The sequence below is a fragment of the Leptonychotes weddellii genome, chromosome 2, assembly GCF_054177405.1.
Source record: "Leptonychotes weddellii isolate Sample4059 chromosome 2, ASM5417740v2, whole genome shotgun sequence".
NCBI classification, from domain to species: Eukaryota; Metazoa; Chordata; class Mammalia; order Carnivora; family Phocidae; genus Leptonychotes; species Leptonychotes weddellii.
In genome coordinates, this window is record NC_138370.1 from 6,035,060 (window position 1) to 6,054,126 (window position 19,067).

A 19,067-nucleotide genomic window follows, 5' to 3' on the forward strand; every position below is an offset into this window, starting at 1 on the left:
AGAGTTCATATACATCTATATATAGACACACTCAATAACAGCAGAATACACATTCTTCTCAAGTGCACATGAAACATTTTTCAAGATCAGTAATATGTTAGGCCTTGAGACAGCCTCAAACAATTGGAGTATCATAGTCAGGAAATGACATTTATATCACTTATTCTTTACAATCGACATATTTCTCCAGTGCCCCTTTAGCATTTATTTGTATTATAGAAATGAATTCCTTTTTACTGTGAAGATAGCTTCTATCTTACCTTAAAACCAAATGACAATGTCACCTAGCTGAGAATACTAAAATTCAGTTTGCTGGGGCACCTGGGTGGCTCCGTCGTTAAGCATCTGCTTTCGGCTCAGGTCATGATCCCAGGATCCTGGGATCGAGTCCCACATTGGGCTCCCTGCTCAGCGGGAAGCCTGCTTCTCCCTCTCCCACTCCCCCTGCTTGTGTTCCCTCTCTTGCTGTATCTCTCTCTGTCAAATAAATAAATAAAATATTTAAAAAAATAAAAATAAAATTCAGTTTGCTTCTTTGGGACTAGTTTTATGAGCTGATTTTTCTTATGAGCAATCAGGAGCTATTTTAAAGATTATTTCCTCTTTGACATACAGCTTTTCACTGAGTAGGACCAAATGTAATCTCTGAAATCTGTATTATTTTAGGGTTCAGGAGCTACTTAGGCAAAGTCCTTGTCTTGCATCCTGAGTGTTTGAGAATGTCATCCAATTAAGAAGGCACACCTAAAACCAAGACACAATCAAGTGACTGATCTCCTCCCCGCCTTCACCATGACTAAGAGGGAGTGTTTTCATCTTCACAATAAGAGGAAATCTCATTTCTTTGGAAAAGATTTCCAGTGTTATCTCTGTTCACATTGCTTAGGGAGATATTAGAATAGAAATTTTGTTTGAAAAATAAGGATTAAAAAAATAAGAATGAGTTGATGTTACCAAAAACATTATTAAAAAAAAATATTTCTGGGTCCATGTTAAGGGCAGATTTATTTCAAATAGCCATGTAACCAGCAAAGCCTGAGAAGTTCTCCAAGATGTGCCCATGGAGTGCTTATCAAGACCATTTCAAGTCTCATCTTTACGTCCTATTGCAGAGTTACAATTTGTGAATAATTACTTTCACTGAGTTCACTGACATGGTTTCCTTCCTTTTTCTTTTCCTTCTTCTTCTTTTCCTTCTTCTTCTTCTTCTTCTTCTTCAAGATTCAAAGCAGTTTGATTACTTTGTCTCTCTCAAGACTCAAAAGAAAAACTATGTTCAGATGCTGTGTGTTTTATAAGTAGGGTATTTTCTTGTAATGAACTGAATTAATAGGTTGAAGAAACTACAATAGCAGAGAAGCAAGAGAAGCAATTTCTCAGTTGGGTGACTTTAATGCCCAAGAGATAATACCTAATGGTTCCCTTTAAATAATGTGTGTGATTTTTTTTTCAGGATGCATCACAGACAGACATCCATTATTGACATATTCATATATAAAACAAATATATTTTGCCTATTTGGTCTTTGTGAAATTTGTCAAGTAGAGGAAATTTTATTTACTATTATAACTAGGGTTGTATCTTGGGGAGGGCATTTAAAACAGGAAGAGAGAAATGGTGTAGACGAGCAGAGATAAAGTCAAACCCAGAAAGAGTAATATAGTGAAAAAAGTAACTCAACATTTGAAAGTAGTGATAGCTTATTCTGTGTATGATGACCCAGAGAGAAAGATATGGGAGCACAAGTAATTCCACTCTTAGTTAGATTAGATATAACAAGAAGATGTTTGTTTGTGTTATGGAGTAATGTAACCAGTTGGGTTACCATTGTGGAGACAGACTACCTCTTGCACTTATGTTTGATTAAAGAAGAAGATGGGCCCAGGTACGTGGAGATACTGTACTTTATTTCTTCCCTTTTATGTAAGTCTTTTCCCTTTTCTTTTCAGTTTCCTTATTTCATGAATATTACCAAAAAAAGGGGGGGGAAAGTAAAAGGGTTTACCTTAGAAGAGAGAAAAAGAAAAAGTAGAACACCTTCTTTATTTTTTAAAAAAATATTTTATTTATTTATTTGTGAGAGAGAGAGAACAGGCAGGGGGAGCGGCAGACAGGGGGAGAAGCAGGCTCCCTGCTGAACAAGGATCCCAATGCCGGACTTGATCCCAGGACTCTGGGATCATGACCTGAGCTGAAGGTGGATGCTTAACCAACTGAGCCACCCAGGCATCCCAGAACAACTTCTTTAAAAATAATTTCCCATATTACTAAATTTTTACCTTCAAATCTTTCTACAAACTTCTTTGTTCTCTCACTATTTCTTTGTAACTCCCATGCTCAAAGAGGCTAAAGAATTGAAGCCTCTTGGGTAGTTTCCTCGAAGAAACAGAGTTAGCAATGCCTAGCGTCTCAGTAAAGTGATATCCGTGTCCCTCATGGCATTGTGTTTCCAGTTAGAAAGCCTGCTGAAAACAATACATCTTTCTGTCCTATTGGCAAGTGCTCAGAAGTTTAATTTTTATTGGATAGGCTGTCATGGTGGTCAACACTTCATAAAAGGCAACATTTTAATGGGGAGTCCCAGAGTGAGAACATATGAGTTCTAACCATGGTTCTCCTCCTGGGTATCTGCTAGACCAGTGAATCCAGACATCTGCCATGAGCCTTCCTTCATTCCTCTGAATGCGGGTGGCCTCACAGGGCTTCAGTGGGATGAAATTTGATAATGTATGTTTGAACATGTGCTTGGAAACCTGAATGACCCCATAAAAAGGTAGGGTGTTGCAGTCAACAAAAATTCTGGTTATCCCATTGTTACTTCAGGATTTCTAAATTGTTCCTTCTTGTTCAGCATTTCCCTTGATTGACTTCCCAAGATCAATATCGCTATGAAGTTTAGAGGTTTGCGTGTATAAATCATTGTGTTTGCAAGTTCAGTGGGACATAGATTTAATTTAAAAAAAAAAGAAAAAAGAAAAAAGCTGACTGCATAAAAGCAATGGTAAGTTATAAATCTCCAGCAGATTGAGCTACCCTCTTTTTACCTTCTTTCTGATTATTCAACTGAAGGTAACTGCAGTGAATTATTAGAAGTAATAATAAAAATAATGAAAATTATTATCATAATTATCATTTATTCAGTGCTTCTCCTGTGCCAGATATTTTCTATGTGCCTTGCATGTGTTATCTCATTTCACTCCTACACGGTCCCATGCAGTACTTATCATTCATGCTCCTGTTTCCTCGAATGTAAGGAGCTTCTTCATATAAGTACCTGACCCTGCCTCAGGTAATAAACATAAAACCAGGACATTTTAGGAGCTGTAAGAGATTATTCATTGTTTTTGATTTCTTTCCCCTATTTATTGCTTTAATTTTCCAGGTATTCTCTTTGAATGGGAGAGTTATACACCAACCCTTGATCCCCAGCAACTCACCGTACTTGTACGAGCATGAACCGACTCAAACTGATGAAACAGCTGGTGTGGTTGTTATTTATACTCGTTAACAATTACAGAATAATATTCGGTTGCCTAATAGAGCTAGTTTAGCTAAAGATAATTTTCCCTATAGGAATTAATAACTGGTAAGTGCAGGAATTTAAAAAAATGTAATGATTCATTTTGCATGTGGCACCAGGACTTATTAATGGCAATTCTTTTTTTTTTTTTTCTGGTTAGCACGTTTATTATAGTATTTCCTTTTAAATTCATTCAAGACAAAAAAGAAAACAAAGACAATGGTCCCGGGAGGAATGCACAATTTGTTTGAGTTTACAGCACAGAGATTCTTCTCTTCATGGGAATTGTGCTCTTGGTTTCAGCAATAAGTGAAGGAAAAGGTCTTGCCCTTTTGAAGTTCTGAGGGGGTGCAGGGCGTCCACGTTAGTAGGGGTGGATTGGAAATGCTATCACTGTAACGCTTCAAGGTTGGAATGGTCTTCCAGTCGCCACGACGACCAGCTGCTGTCGGCGTTAGTTCCAGATCTTGAGGAAGCTATCCCAGGACCCTGTCGCCATGGCCATCCCATCGTCAGTCACCCCCAGGCAGCTAACGCGGTTGTCATGCCCAGCCAAGACACCTGCCCTGTCGGCCTTGAGTGCATCCCACACGTTGCAGTTGAAGTCATCGTACCCTGCAAGGAGGAGGCGCCCACTCTTGGAGAAAGACACCGAGGTGATCCCGCAGATGATGTTGTCATGGGAGTAAGTCATGAGCTCCTGGTCCGCACGAAGGTCGAACAGCCTGCAGGTGGCATCATCCGAGCCAGTGGCAAATGCGTTGCCGTTTGGAAAGAAGCAGATGGCATTGATGTCAGACTGGTGGCCGGTGAAAGTTTGCCGGCACATTCCTTCTCGCACATCCCAGAGTTTGGCTGAAGCATCACAAGCACCAGAAACAAACAGTCTGGTGTCGGGAGCGAGAGAGAGGCTCATAACATCCCCAGTGTGTCCAGTGAATGTGGTCGTCTGCAGGCCGGTCTCGACGTCCCACAGAGCACAGGTGGTGTCCCCAGAGCTGGTGACGATCTGATTGTCATCCAGGAAGCGGCAGCAGGACAGGTAACCTGTATGTCCGGCCAGTTCGCGGCTCACACGTACATTCCCTTCACGAGTTTTCAGATTGTAAATGGAGCAAATGTTATCCAGGCCACCGCAGGCCACGTAGTTCCCAGAAGGGGCATATGCACAGGTCATGACCCATGAGGAACGCAGAGGGATGGCATGGACCTTGTTTGTTGTGTAGCTATCCCAGATGATCAGTTTGCCATCCTGTGAGGCACTGACTAGAAGCCTGGAATCCGTGCCCCAATGCATGGCATAAATTTTGGCCAAGTGCCCCCTCAGCGTTCTCCTGGTGCGCATCTGGATTCTTCCCACTGGGTCGATGTTGTTTGTGATCTGAGAGAGCGTTGCATCTGCACATGCTTTTCTAGCATCCCTAATTTGGTTTTTAAGCTGCTCGGCCTCCTGCCGTAACTGGTCAAGTTCACTCATCTTCAGGTCCTAGTGCTCTTCAATGCTACCTCAAGGAATCTCAGATCTCGGCGCCTCGTCCCGCCTGACTCGCCCGCGCCCCGCCGCCTCAGCCGCCTCGGCCGCCGCTCTGGAGGTGGTCGCGCTCGGGCCGCTCCGCGGGCGCTGCGGGCAGGTGCGCCGGCGAGGATCGGTCCGGTCCCGCGGCGGCTGCTCCACTCCCGCGCCCGCGCCCGCGCCCGCGCCCGCTCCCGCTCCGCCGCCGCCTCCGTCCGCCCCTCAGACGCCTCCAGCCATCGGGTATTAATGGCAATTCTACAATGCAACTAAAATAAGTGTAAAAATAAAATAAGTGTAACTAGTATAAAGTAAAAGAAAATCAAACACCACCCACGCTTTTAAAAGTTTAAAAAGAGATATATTTGTAACACTTTTTTTCTGCAAGCAGTATAAGACAATATTATTTAATTCATTTCTAATAACAATGAAATCTAAAAATCTATGAACCCAAACATAAACGTTCCTTAAGAATATTGATAATGCTAATCATTTTAAAGCTTGACATTTTACAAATGGACAGATTGAAAGGGCACACATAACTTTGAGGTAACTATATAAGAAGTATCAGAAAAAAATGTTTTTCAGGGTCATTAGCATTCAAAGGCAAAAATTCAAAATGCAAGATTAAACAATTTAAATAATTATGTTTGTGTCATGAGGTATTTCTACATAACATTCCATTTACATTCCTTTTTTTAAGATTTATTTATTTATTTGAGGGGAGTGAGGTGGGGGGGTGAGGAGGGGCAGAGGGAGGGGCAGAGAGAGAATCTCAAGCAGACTTCCCACTGAGCATAGAGCCCAACCCGGGGCTTGATCTCACAACCCTGAGATCACGACCTGAGCTGAAATCAAGAGTTGGACGCTTAACTGACTGAGCCACCCAGCGGCCCCCCATTGACATTATTATATATTTTGGCTCTTGAACTAAAAGAACTTTAAGTATTCACCTTTAACTTCACTATACTGAAATCTTTGTAGTATTTTTTCCCTTGAAAACTTTAAAATGGTTTCATTGAATGCCAGAGTAGGAAGGATTAAGTACCCTTTTAATTTTTTATTTTGTTTGTTTTCAGACAATATTTTCTGGAATTGCTCATACATATTTATCAATTAAGCATTTGTAACATGAGAGATATGGCCATTATGTACAATTATTCTTTTAGTCACTGAAGAAAATCTTGTTGATAGCATCAAAAATAGATAAACCACACTGTAATCTAGTCAGTAATTTTAATCAGTACTCAGAGGACCAAAAAATGAAGCAAATCAGTGCAGTTGGGGCTTTAGGATATTATTAATGTTGAAAAGCAAGGTTTTTGTGTTTGGTTGGAAAGGATGCGACCCTGTATTTCTACTCCTGGTTTACTATAATAACATTACATAATTTCTTTATCCTGCAATCCTATTAGGTTGCTGGGAAGACTCACAATTTGAGGTGGGAAGTAGGAATAAGTGCTTTCATTGACATCTGTAGATAAACCTGAGGCAGGGAGTAACATATCATGCAACGTAGGAGAGTAGTTCTTCTGCAGGGTATCAGAAACTCTTGTCTCTAAGATTTGGAATGAAAGGAATTGGTATAGCATGTGTCCCACCAAACAGAAGTAAGCCTTTAAGAACCTCACTGTGTAAGCCTTGCTGCTTTACTGACTGGCTGTCTATTCTGCGCATTAGAAGTTTGATAACAACTTTTATTGGGATCCAAACACCCATTCCTAAATACCTTAACTCCTTTTTTTTTTTTTTTAAGATTTTATTTATTTATTCGACAGAGAGAGACACAGTGAGAAAGGGAACACAAGCAGGGGGAGTGGGAGAGGGAGAAGCAGGCTTCCTGCCAAGCAGGGAGCCTGATGTGGGGCTCGATCCCAGGACCCTGGGATCATGACCTGAGCCGAAGGCAGACGCTTAACAACTGAGCCACCCACGCATCCCCTAAATATCTTAACTCTTAAACTCAGCACCTTATAAAAACAGCAAGAATTAGAGAGATAGAATGTACGAGTTACAATCACATACTCTGGTGCGCCTGGATGGCTCAGTCAGTTAAGCATCCGCTCTTGATTTCCACTCAGGTCATGATCTCAGGATCCTGAGATTGAGCCCTGTGTTGGGCTCTGCGCTGAGCGTGGAGCCTACTTAAGATTCTCTCTGCCCCTCTCTCTGTCCCCCCCACCCTGCTCATGCTCTCTTCCTCTCTCAAAAAAAAAAAAAAAAAAAGCACATACTCTGGAGCCAGATGGCCTATATTGAAACCCCAGACCTACATACCAGCTGTGTGATCTTAGGCACTTTGCTTATCATTTCTAGACCTCATTCTTCCCTTTGCAAATGGGGACAATCACAGCACTTCCCTCAGAGACTTATTTTAAAGAATATATATGTGTATATGTATTATTTTATATAATATTTAATAAATATTTTAATATGTAATGCTACTATAATAATATTACAGTTTAAATATATTGCTAATTCATTTAACCCTTAAAATTACCTTGTGAGGTAAGTATTTTATATGTATATTACAAAATAATAGATATTATAGAGAGTAGAATATATATACTACGACCTAATATATATATTGGAATAGTATGTGATACATATCATTATTATTTTCATGCCCTTGAGTTCAAATTGAAAATCTGAATTTTCCAATTTAATAAATCTACATTCAGCCATGTATTCCTTTGCTTTATATGATACCTTTTCAATTCTCAAAATGATTAGAATCTCCAAGCTTACTTTCACTTTTTTTCCTGAAAGAAATCATTTATAGGACAAAAATCTCTGCTTAACTACTCAAACTAACTTGCTGGAATATATTCTTACTTGGTGGAAACAATGGGCATCTTTTAGAAAAGTCAATGTTTTCTGTGTGTCTTATGAGAGAAGGTCACAGGATAGTTAGAATAACACATGCCTCCATAATTTCTTTTCTACAATAATCTTTTTTTCCTTAAGATCTTAAAGATCTTATCCTTTTTCTTTTTTCAGATTTGTCCATCTCAAGACCAGCAACACATAATTTTGTTGTGCCTGTAACTTTACTCATACCTACTGATATATACAAGTTTAGTTTGGTAGAACATTCTTGATTTCTGGAGCTGCTGTGCCATTTCCTTGGCTTTCTTTGTTTGGGTTTTGAGATCTGATCTGTTATAATTTTGGATGACAGAGCATCTTATTTTATGCTTTATAGGTTCAATACTCATAACTCACTTTTCTTCTTCTATTAAGATTTCCCCCAGATTGAAATAAATTCCTGTCCACTGAACCTCTGTTCAAGTGCACGATTACATTAATTTACAATACAGCACCACACGTGGTACTTAACACATAAACATGTATAAAACCGATTCACGCATGTGTGTGCTCTGTCTTTCCAATTAGATATTAAGCATTTGAAGGTAGGAGTCATGCTTATAATTCCTTTGTATTCTCCTGGCGTAGCTAGCACTGGGCTCAGCACAAAGCAGTTGTTCAGGAAATCCTTGTTGAATTGGATTGAAATACTTCTGTAGCAGAGCTTTGCCGAACTTGTCTGGGGCGGCTTTCTCAGTGTGTAAGTATAAATGAGAGCTTAAGTGACTGTGGAAGAAATTATCTTAATTTAAAGCCAACTAAAAAAAGCCAATAACTTTTTCATCTTGTGCAGTAGTTTTGAAGAAAAAATAGACTTGGCCATCCTCAGCTGCTAAGTTGTCACACAAAAACATATCTGAATTAAATCATAGATGTTGTGATTAATATATATTTTGAATAAAATCCAGTAACTTGAGTTTTGGAAATGGTTTAAATGGGCTAGAAAGACATAAAGTGGTGAACGACTCCGCTTCGATATAAGCTCAGTGCGTGAATATGGTTAGAAAAATATGCCATGTGGAAGTGTCAATCTTTTTTCCTGACACATCCTTTTCCTGACAGAATTTGTGCAATATTCTCCATTTCTGAAGGCATCTCCTGAAGATCAAAGCCCAAGATCGAAAACTGTCAGCTCAGACATTTGGTCTTCTAATACCTCCATCTAACAGTTTACTGGCAATGACACAGGAAAATCCAGTCCTCTCCTGAGAGTGACAGTATTTATGCTTAACTGAGCAAACTGATTTAGTGATAGCAGGGTGCGAACATTTCATTGTCCGCCTGTATTTCTAATTGGTAGAAAGACTTTTTTTTTCCATTTTGTATGTGAAAAAAATCACTTGGAGTGTATAGAGCCTTAGGTTCTACTATATAATTTGGTTTACATAACACTATATTTCTAGGAACCAAATCCTTCTGAGTAATTCAGATCACATGAAATAAAAGGTGCTCCAACCAAATGAAACCTTTTTGATTTTTCTTGTTTGGTTTCCCCATGTAAGCACGTGTGAATTCTTCCACCCCACCTGTGTTTCTATTTCCTAATTACTTGTACTTCCATTCCAGCTCTTTCCATTCTTAGGAAAGGCATCTTCTTCTTAATGCGATCAAGTCAGATTTTGAGTGGGACAATTGTAGCTGGTCACATCTGGAAGGAGCATGACACGTATCGGGTGTTTGGACTGCTTTGCGTGCCTGGAGGAGGGAACATAGGGAGAAATGTCGGTAAGAAGAAACAGGGGCAGATTTACCATGATGAGGAGGGCAGACTTCATCTTGGATGTAACTGGGAGCCAAAGAAGTAGAAATAACTTTGTATTAACTTTAAAATTATTTGCTAATACAGACATCATGTAAATGTACACATTTGGGCCATGTGTTGGATATTTTCAGTTGGAGTCTCATAAAACTGTAATATTTTAATTATTCTTCAGTCTGTATTTCTCCCTTTGTGTATTTTTGAAAAAACAGAGTGAGTCTTTTTCTCCTGTAATTTATAGGTAAGCATTTTCAAAATAACATGGTTTGTCAGGGCGTGCCATAATAAAACAGAAACCACTTCCTATCTAAATAACATAACCCCAAACTCTGGTTTTCCTAAAACCTAGCACAGCACAGAAAATTAGTGTAGAATGACGCATAATGAGTAAAAACCATAATACATTCTATCTCGCTCAGTAATTTGTTTTGTCAGGTGCCATGGTAGGTAAATGAATATACCTTCCCTTCATCAGGCCTGCCAAACAAATGATAGGACTATTTCGTACCAGATTTGATCTCAAAACGAGATAATAGATCACTGAAACAAAGCCAGAAAGTCAATCAGGCTAATCTCAATACCAGACCTGAAATAATTAAATCTTTCCATTGTATGTAGGAGCTTGTATTTGGCTGATGAATTGATTTTAATTTTTTTCATATTTTATTTGTGTTATGCCTTTGATTATGGCTATCTGGGCAGTAATAAATGGCTTCATTAAATAAGCAGCTAATTAAATAACTACCTAGATACCAATAAACAGCCGAACATAGAAACCAAAGATGTTGAACAGAATTTAAATAAAGGTACAATCAAGCGTCATTGTTTCCAGTTTCTTTTCAAACATTAATTACCACTTTTATATACACAACTGAGATTATAATTCATCCACTTTAAGATTGGGGAGAAAATTAACAGAAATGTTGAATGGTCAACATATTGGCAAAGCCATCAGAGGTGACTGACATTTATACAGAATCTATCCTGAAACCATGTTTTAGTTTCTTGTTGAATGCCATTTCACGTTCTGGAATCACCTGTAAATTTTCACTTGCATCTGCTGGGCTACTGGTTACTAACATATTGCTATGTTTCTAAAACTGGGATGCATTGATAAGTTAGTTTCTTCCTACAACTGCCCCTGCCCTCAGACTCCTTCTCACTGGGAACAGCAGAGTGTGTATTTCTGACTGCAGTCTCAAGGCTAAATCCTTAGCTTGGTTTCTGCCTCAAGTAGGATGCACATTTATTCTTTATTTACTCATTTACTTAGTAATTAGAAGAATGCACAAATATATTGAAGTGGTAGTGGGAGAAGAGGGGTTACAGATAAATAACTCCCTGTCCTCAAAGTCTTCTGATTTGTGGGAAGCCATTAATAGGGAAAAAGCAACATATGTGTAATGCTGGGGATAAGTGTTCAAACTCAGATCGCGTGTCTAAACTCAGTTAGGTGGGCAGGTCTATGTCTCAGAAAAAGTGGCACCCTAAGAGATACTTTGACAAGAGTTAATACTCAGTCCAGGGAGGGTGTGTGTGGGGTGGTAGAAATTATTGCTGATTTTCATCATCCCTCACTGTGCTGAATTTATGTTAATGATAAAGCCATTCCCTCCCCTCTCCTCAGCTGAACTAATTCCACACCAGCTAAAATCCACCTCTCTTTTGCATTTGCATCCAGGCTATTAAAGAAAAGCACATAGCTCTGCTGGCTAGCTTCACTTTATATTAATGATCCTTAGTGCTGCCTGGCAATTCTACTTCATTTCCTTTCTATTTTACTGAAAAATCAAAACAATCAGAAAAGAACCTCCATGGTCCCACTCATCCACCAACCTACTTGCCTCTGCAGCCATCTGCTGTCACTCCTATTTTGGTGGACCAGTTGTCTTTCCCTGTCTAAGGCCAACCCCTTCCTTGTGCACTGTATTGCATCGCTTTGTTTAAAATCCAAGTGATTGCTCTAGAAATCTCACCCCCCCCCGCCCCCGCACAATAGGATTTCCTTCTGCAGGATCAATTCTGTGAGCATACAAACATCCCATACCATCCTCCATATTTAAAAGCAATCCTTTATTGGTTTTGACCTCAACTCCAGTTATCTCTAAGTTCTGCTCCTTTTTATTAAAAGATTCCCCTCAAAAGTTGTCTGTATTTGTTTCTCCTTTTTCCTTCCTCCTTTTGTCTCTAGAACTCACGCCAATAACTATTTTTAATTGCCCTCCTATGCCATTAAAACAGCTCTTTTCGGTGACCTCTAGATTTTTAAATCCATAGGTCAAATTCTGCATCTTTATCTACTTGAACCAAGCCTTTCACTTGGAGGAGTTGTTTACTCCTTCTTTTGTCAAACAGTTTAGTTAGTGGAAAGGTTGAGTGAGGATTGAGTAAGGCATAGAGGGCTGAGGAGGTGAGGGAGTAGTTTTGTTTTAAATATGTCCATTAGGTAAAAATATCATAGCTATATAATATTTTATTATTTTCAAAGGTCACCTAGAGATGACAAGATATATTCTTGACTAATCAAAGTCAAATTTGATTTGTATTTTTACCCCTATTGTGGACAAGGTAAGGTATCTTTGATTTCATTTAACTCCTTCCAAATTGTGTATTTTTGTTTTTTAATGTTTTTAATGATATATACTTAAAACCTTATAACATATTACAATTACTGTTTTCTACAATCAGTATTCATTTGGATTTACTATGTAATTATCCTTTGAATTGCTCTGCAATCCTTACATTTCCTTGTTTGCAACTGTGGACTTTTTCTTTTGATCAAGTCCCTTTAGTATTTCTTTAGTGCACTTCTGCTGGTGGTAAGTTGTTTTTATTTACCTGAACATGTCTTTCATGCTCATTCTTTTTTTTTTTTTAAGATTTTATTTATTTGACAGAGAGAAAGACAGCCAGAGAGGGAGCACAGCAGGGGGAGTGGGAGAGGGAGAAGCAGGCTTCCCGCGGAGCAGGGAGCCTGATGTGGGGCTCGATCCCAGACCCTGGGATCATGACCTGAGCCGAAGGCAGATGCTTAACGACTGAGCCACGCAGGTGCCCCCTTTCATGCTCATTCTTGAAGGACATCTTCACTGGCAAAATTAATTTAATTTTAGCACTACCTTTACCTCTGGCTCCCATTGTCTTCTAAGTGGGCAGCTTTTCCTTCAATTTTTGCTCCTTTGAAGAAAAATTGCATCTTATTCTCTACCTGCTTTTAATGTTTTATCTTTGTATTTAGTTTTGAAAAATGTTAGCATGATATTTCCATGTGTACATTTAAAAATATTTATCCTAGCTGTGTATCCTCCTTCAATTTATTTTTTAAAAAATTCCAGTTAGTTAACATACAGTATAATATTAGTGTCAGTACAATGTAATGATTCAACAGTTCCATACAAAACCTGGTGCACATCACAAGTGTACTCCTTAATCCCCAATACCTATTTCACCCATCCCTATTCCCCCAACCTCCATTCTGGTAACCATCAGTTTGTTCTCCATAGTTAAGAGTCTGTTTCTTGGTTTGCCTCTCTCTTTCATTCTCCTTTTTTTCCCCTTTGCTCATTTGTTTTGTTTCTTAAATTCCCCATATGAGTGAAATCATATGGTATTTGTCTTTCTCTGACTTATGTGGTTTGCTTAGCATAATACTCCCTAGCTCCATCCATGTTGTTGTGAATGCAAATTTTCATTTTTTTTTTATAGCAGAGTAATACTCCATGGTATATATATATATATTTTTGTATTTTTGGGGTAAATACTTAGTAGTGCAATTGCTGGATTGCAGGGTAGTTCTATTTTTAACTTTTTGAGGAACCTCCATACTGTTCTCCACAGTGGCTGTACCAGTTCGCATTCCCACCAACAGTGCCAGAGGGTTCCCCCTTCTGCACAGCAAAGGAAACAGTCGAGAAAACTAAAAAAGCAACCTATGGAATGGGAGAAGAGATTTGCAAATGATATATCCAATAAACGGTCAGTATCCAAAATATATAAAGAACTTATAAAACTCAATACCCTAAAAATGAATATCCCAATTAAGAAATGAGCAGCATGGGGCACCTGAGTGGCTCAGTCAGTCAAGTGTCTGACTCTTGATTTTAGTTCGGGTCATAATATCTCAGGGTTGTGAGCGCCTGCTTAAGATTCTCTCTCTTCCTCTCCCTCTGCCCCTTCCCCCCCCACCCACTCATGCTCTCTCTCTCAAAAAAAAAAGAAAGAAAGAAAAAGAAAAGAAAAGAAAAAAGAAATGGGCAGAAGACATGAATAGACAGTTCTCTAAAGAAGACATCCAGATGACCAACAAACACAGGACAAGATGCTCAACATCACTGATCATCAGGGAAATGCAGATCAAAACTACAATGAGATATCACCTCACACCTGTTAGAATTCAATTTATTTTTATGTTTTGATAGTTTTGGAATTCTTAGCCTTTTTACTTTCAAATTTTCTTCTGCCCTATTTTGTGTCTCTCTGTTAGACCTGCTCTCTGTGTTCCCTGTGCCTGCCACCTTCTCTTCCATATTTTAACCTCGTGTGTCTTTGTCCTTCCGGATTCTTTCTTCTGACCTGTCATTCAGTTCACTAATTCTAGCTCTGGCTGATCTGCTATTAAACCCAACTCTGCTTTATCTTCCTTTATATTTTCTACTCATCTGTTCTGTTTCTCTATCCATTCTTTTATTTACTGGAATGCAAGAAGCATAATTATGTTCAATTCATTGTCACAGCCTGTGTGGATCTGTTTCTACCATCATTTAATTCTGCTGTTTAAAAAAAAAAAATGTGGTGTTCTCATGGGCCAGGCTATTTTTTATTGTGTTCCAAATATGGTATTAAAAGTTATAGCAATAAATTGAGAGCAGCCCTAGAAATTGAGAAGATTCCCTGTGGGGGTTCATCATGACTTAGCATCTAGCTCATTGGTGCACTGAGCTGCCCACAGTGTTCATCTGTTCCTAGCTCCCACATGGAGGGCCTTGGGCTTCGGTTTGTGTTTTATGAGGCCTGTAAAGCTTCTAAGAGTATTCAGCTTCCCAACCTCTCAGCCACATTCTCCAGAATCAGCCATGCCCATGGTAAAAGAGGGCATAGATTCTGAGTTCATCATTTGGTATTTTTTTCTCTTCCCAGATCATAGTTGAGTAATTAAAAAAAAAAAATCAACCATTCAGAATTAGGAGGGAAAAGTATCTCTGCAGATTAAACAATTTCTACTTTCTTTTTAGCTATCTGATGCATCTAAGAAGATAGTTTTTATCTTTGGTCTAGCTTTTGGTCTAGTTTCTCTCAAAGGAAGGGTTGGCCTCATATCCACACTTAGTCTTACATTATTGGAGCTGGAGGTCCTTGTGCCTTGGGACACTTTCTTCTGTTGGATTCAAGAGCAGCACTTGCCCCTTTTAAAGCCTCTTCCCCAGGAAAAAATGAAACAAGACAAAATCAGAGAAGGAGACAAACCATAAAGAGACTCTTAATCATAGGAAACAAACTGAGGGTTCCTGGAGGGGAGGTGGGTGTAGGGATGGGGTAACTGGTTGATGGACATTAAGGAGGGCACATGATGTAAAGAGCAGTGGGTATTATATAAGACTGATGAATCACTGACCTCTACCTCCGAAATAAATAATACATTATATGTTAGTTAATTAAATTTACGTTAAAAAATAAACAAACAAAACAAAAAATAAAGCCTCTTCCCTTCCCCACACCTCTCTCTCCCTCCCCTCTGCTGCTTCTCCTTATCTTGCCAGGCTGCAAATCCAGCTCTTCCCTTGGCCCTCTCCTTTTCTATCCACACCACTCCTTAGAGGTCTTTGCATCCAGCCTCAAAGCTTCAAAGAGCTTCTACTTGCTCATAACTTCCAACTGTGTATATCCAGCTCGGTTTTCTCTCCCGATCTTCCTGTTGATGAACCAATCAGCTATTCAGCATATTTATTTAGATGTCAAACAAACATTTCATACTTAATATGCCCCCAAATAGGTTCTAATTCTCCATCCCAAACTAGTCCCTTCTGTTCTCTTTCCCATCTGAGCAACAGGCAACTCTTTTAGTCGACAGAGTTAAAAAACCTGCTGTCACCTTTGACTTCTCATTTTCTCTTAGACTCTACATCCAAACCATCAGTAATTTTATTGGTATTACCTTCAAACTATACTCCGAATACTCAGGCCATTTCTCCAAACATCTTTTATAATACTCTGGATTGTTGTAACAAACCCCTAACTATTTTCCTTGTTTTCACATTACACGGCCCCTACTCCCCTAATTGGTTCCATACTCAGCAGCCAGAGTGATCATTTAAACAGTTGATAATATAACTGGTAACTTCTTTTTAGTACTTACAGGCACTATTCTAAGTACTTTAAATATGATAACTTTTAAAACTTCACACAACCCTATCCAGTAATATCATCACAACTCCTCCATATAATAGATGAGGGAATTTAAGTACAGAGATTAAGTAACTTTCCAAGGTCATAAACTGGAAGTAGCAGAGCTGGGATCTGAACTACCTTTCCATTTCAGAGTAAATCAACATCACCACCCCATCTCTATGGTCTAGAATATCTGCCTCTGGCCCCTCTCCAGTCCTATCTCCTACCACTCCCTTCTGGGGTCATTCATGTTCTTAAATAGGCTGAGCACACTTCCATCTCAGGGCCTGTGTATGCTTGCTTTTCCTATGCCTGGAATGCTCTTCTCTTGGATATTCAGGTGGATTGCATAGAATCACAGCCCTTTGCAAATTCCCAATCTCCCTTTATAGATTTGTATTTCTCTCCACCTGACCTATTTCATATGTTCTCACAGATGACGAAACAGACTAGTTGCTCATGACTCTATCTCCTGAACCTACAACAGTATCTGGTACAAAGAAGCCATTCAAATATTTGTTGACTGCATGAATGAATGGATAACTAATTAGCTATTTAATGATGGTTGCTTGTACAGCACAGAGCAGATGTAGCATCTCTTTGCTGACAACTTTCTGTGATAGAGTAAATGGGAGTGGGGCCAGGTCAGAAGGAGCATTGTAATGAAATAAGGCCTAACCCTAGCTTTGTCATCGGTGAGCTATGTCATCTTGGTTAATTGAATTCCTTACCTTGGATCTCCATTTTCTTATCTTCAAAATGATGTACTGAAAGAAATGCTCACTTAAGAACAAAATACATTATAAAATAGGGCAGGGTTTATATGATTATGGATACCACTGATAGAAGAATCAACTTAGTACATAGCATTAAGTTCTCAACCAGGGGTAATTTTGCATCATGCACCCCTCAGGGGAACTTTGGCAATATCTGTAGTCACTTTTGGTTGTCACAACTAGGGGGTGAACTAGGCATTTAGTGGGTGGAGGCCAGGGGTGCTGATAAACCTTCTACAATGCATGGGATAATCACCACTACCCCTAACAAAGAATTACCTAACTCAAAATGTCAAAAACGATGCAGCTGAGAAACCCTGGTGTAGAGCAAATTGAGCTACTGAGGTGTTGGGGTGAAGCCAAGGAAGAAGAGCACAGCTAAAACAGACAACTTGAAGATAGGGGCCACCAATATAAAGTAGAAATATGTCCTATGCACATACTGGAACAAAGATTCCTATCTTCAGGAACACCGATAACAGGAATATCAACACAGCGGGGGTGGGTGGGGGTCGGGGGATGGCATCATGTGTGAAATTGGAAGACAATGACCACAGATGGATGAGCGCTTATCTGAGTGTGCCTAACTAGTTTCCCTAGGGTATTTAGTGATTACGCACATCCCGGCCCATTTGTTTCTAATTGCAGTAAAGACCATGCTCTGTTATATCACTAAGGTGAATATCATCAAGTTTTAGAGGAAATAAATTCACAAGATGCCCCATAAAAGTAATCTCTACTTTTTGGCACCTAAGTCTATCAAGCATTGATGAGGCAAGCAGGAAACCTAATGAAAATAATACAAGGAAATCTTTTCATCAACACACATCCCTTAATGTCTCAGTTATCAGGTCATTGTTCTTGCTTCCCTGGTGGATTATGCATCTGCAGCCAACATCGGAAGCTCTGATTTTAAACAAGGCTAAGTGGTAATTTTTATAGGACCTGAGTCAATCAAGTGGTGCCAACCCTGCCTCAATTAAGATGGAATGATTTTTAAGTGTGTTTATATTATAGCTTCTTTCTCAAGCACACACACACGCACACACACACTTAGAGACATCGCAACAGGGGCCGTCAGTGTTTATGATATGGCCATCTACTTTTTTTCCCCAAAGGAACATGCACAGAAAATTTATATTGGTTTAAATATCCTTTGTTTATTGGCAAGGATAGAAATGGAATTGATTTGATGTTTTGTGATGGCTCCCCCTTTCTCTTGGGTAAAAATGATCATCTTATAACATTATAATAATTTTATCTATAAAAATAGTTAAAGATGAGATCGACTTTTTATTCTTTCCTCTAAAATATCCTGGTGAAGAAGTTTATAAAACCCAAGATAAAGGATGAACCTCAGGGATATAAGTCCCATAAGGGTGTGTTTGTTGAGGTAAGTAGAGTTGCGTGATAGGCGTGTAAAGGTGGGGATGGGGGATAGGGCAGGGACAGGAAATCCTCTTCATCAAACATACATTGCTTTCCTCATCATTAACGTAACAGAGTTACACAAATTGTCCTGGCTCCAGCACTTAGAGGACCAGAAACTGAACCCACCCTTCCATGAAGTTCAAAGTGAAATGATCATCAAGGAAACTTGTAATGTCCTGTCTAGGGAATGTGGCCAGATAATGAGGATGTAAAAGATGGCCATGACTAGGTTAAACTACTTCTGCAAGGTGCAAAGGAAATATAAATGACCCAAATGCTGGAAGAACATAAAGCTTAGCAGGACTGTTTATACTAGAATAGGCTCATTCTTTTCTAACTCTTCAGGTGGCATTTCCATCTTGCTTCCTTGGGTAGAACAGCAAGAAGAGGCAGAGATTACCTCACAATATGCATTTTACTGGTGCTTTGGTGCCTGGTAGGAGTTCAATAAATAATTATTTAAAAAAATATCACCAAGTAAGCACCTATTTTATGCTAGGTACTGGGTAAGAGATATAAAAATACAAACAAAATAAGGGCACAGTTTCTGAACTCGAGGAATTTAGAGTGGAGTTGGAGGTGATAGGTCAACTAATGATAGTTTACAGTGGGTTGGCAAATTATGGCCTATGGCCAAGCCTGGCCCACTGCCTATTTTTGTAAATAAAGTTTTATTGGAAGACATCCATGCCCATTCACTTATATATTACTTATGGTTGCTTTCACACTACAACAGCAGAATCAAATAGTTGCAATAGAGACCATACGGCTGTTGAAGGCTGAAATATTTACTCTCTGTTCCTTCATATGAAAAAG

The 19,067-nt window shown here is 39.1% G+C and overlaps 1 protein-coding gene across 1 annotated transcript; it reads right to left on the minus strand.

Annotated features, from left to right (window-relative positions):
- Nucleotides 1-3,658: 3,658 nt before the first annotated feature.
- On the minus strand, nucleotides 3,659-4,997 carry LOC102745475 (guanine nucleotide-binding protein G(I)/G(S)/G(T) subunit beta-1). The gene has a single exon (XM_006739957.2). The coding sequence runs from the start codon at nucleotides 4,995-4,997 to the stop codon at nucleotides 3,975-3,977; it is 1,023 nt and encodes a 340-aa protein (XP_006740020.2). The 3' UTR covers nucleotides 3,659-3,974.
- Nucleotides 4,998-19,067: the final 14,070 nt, after the last annotated feature.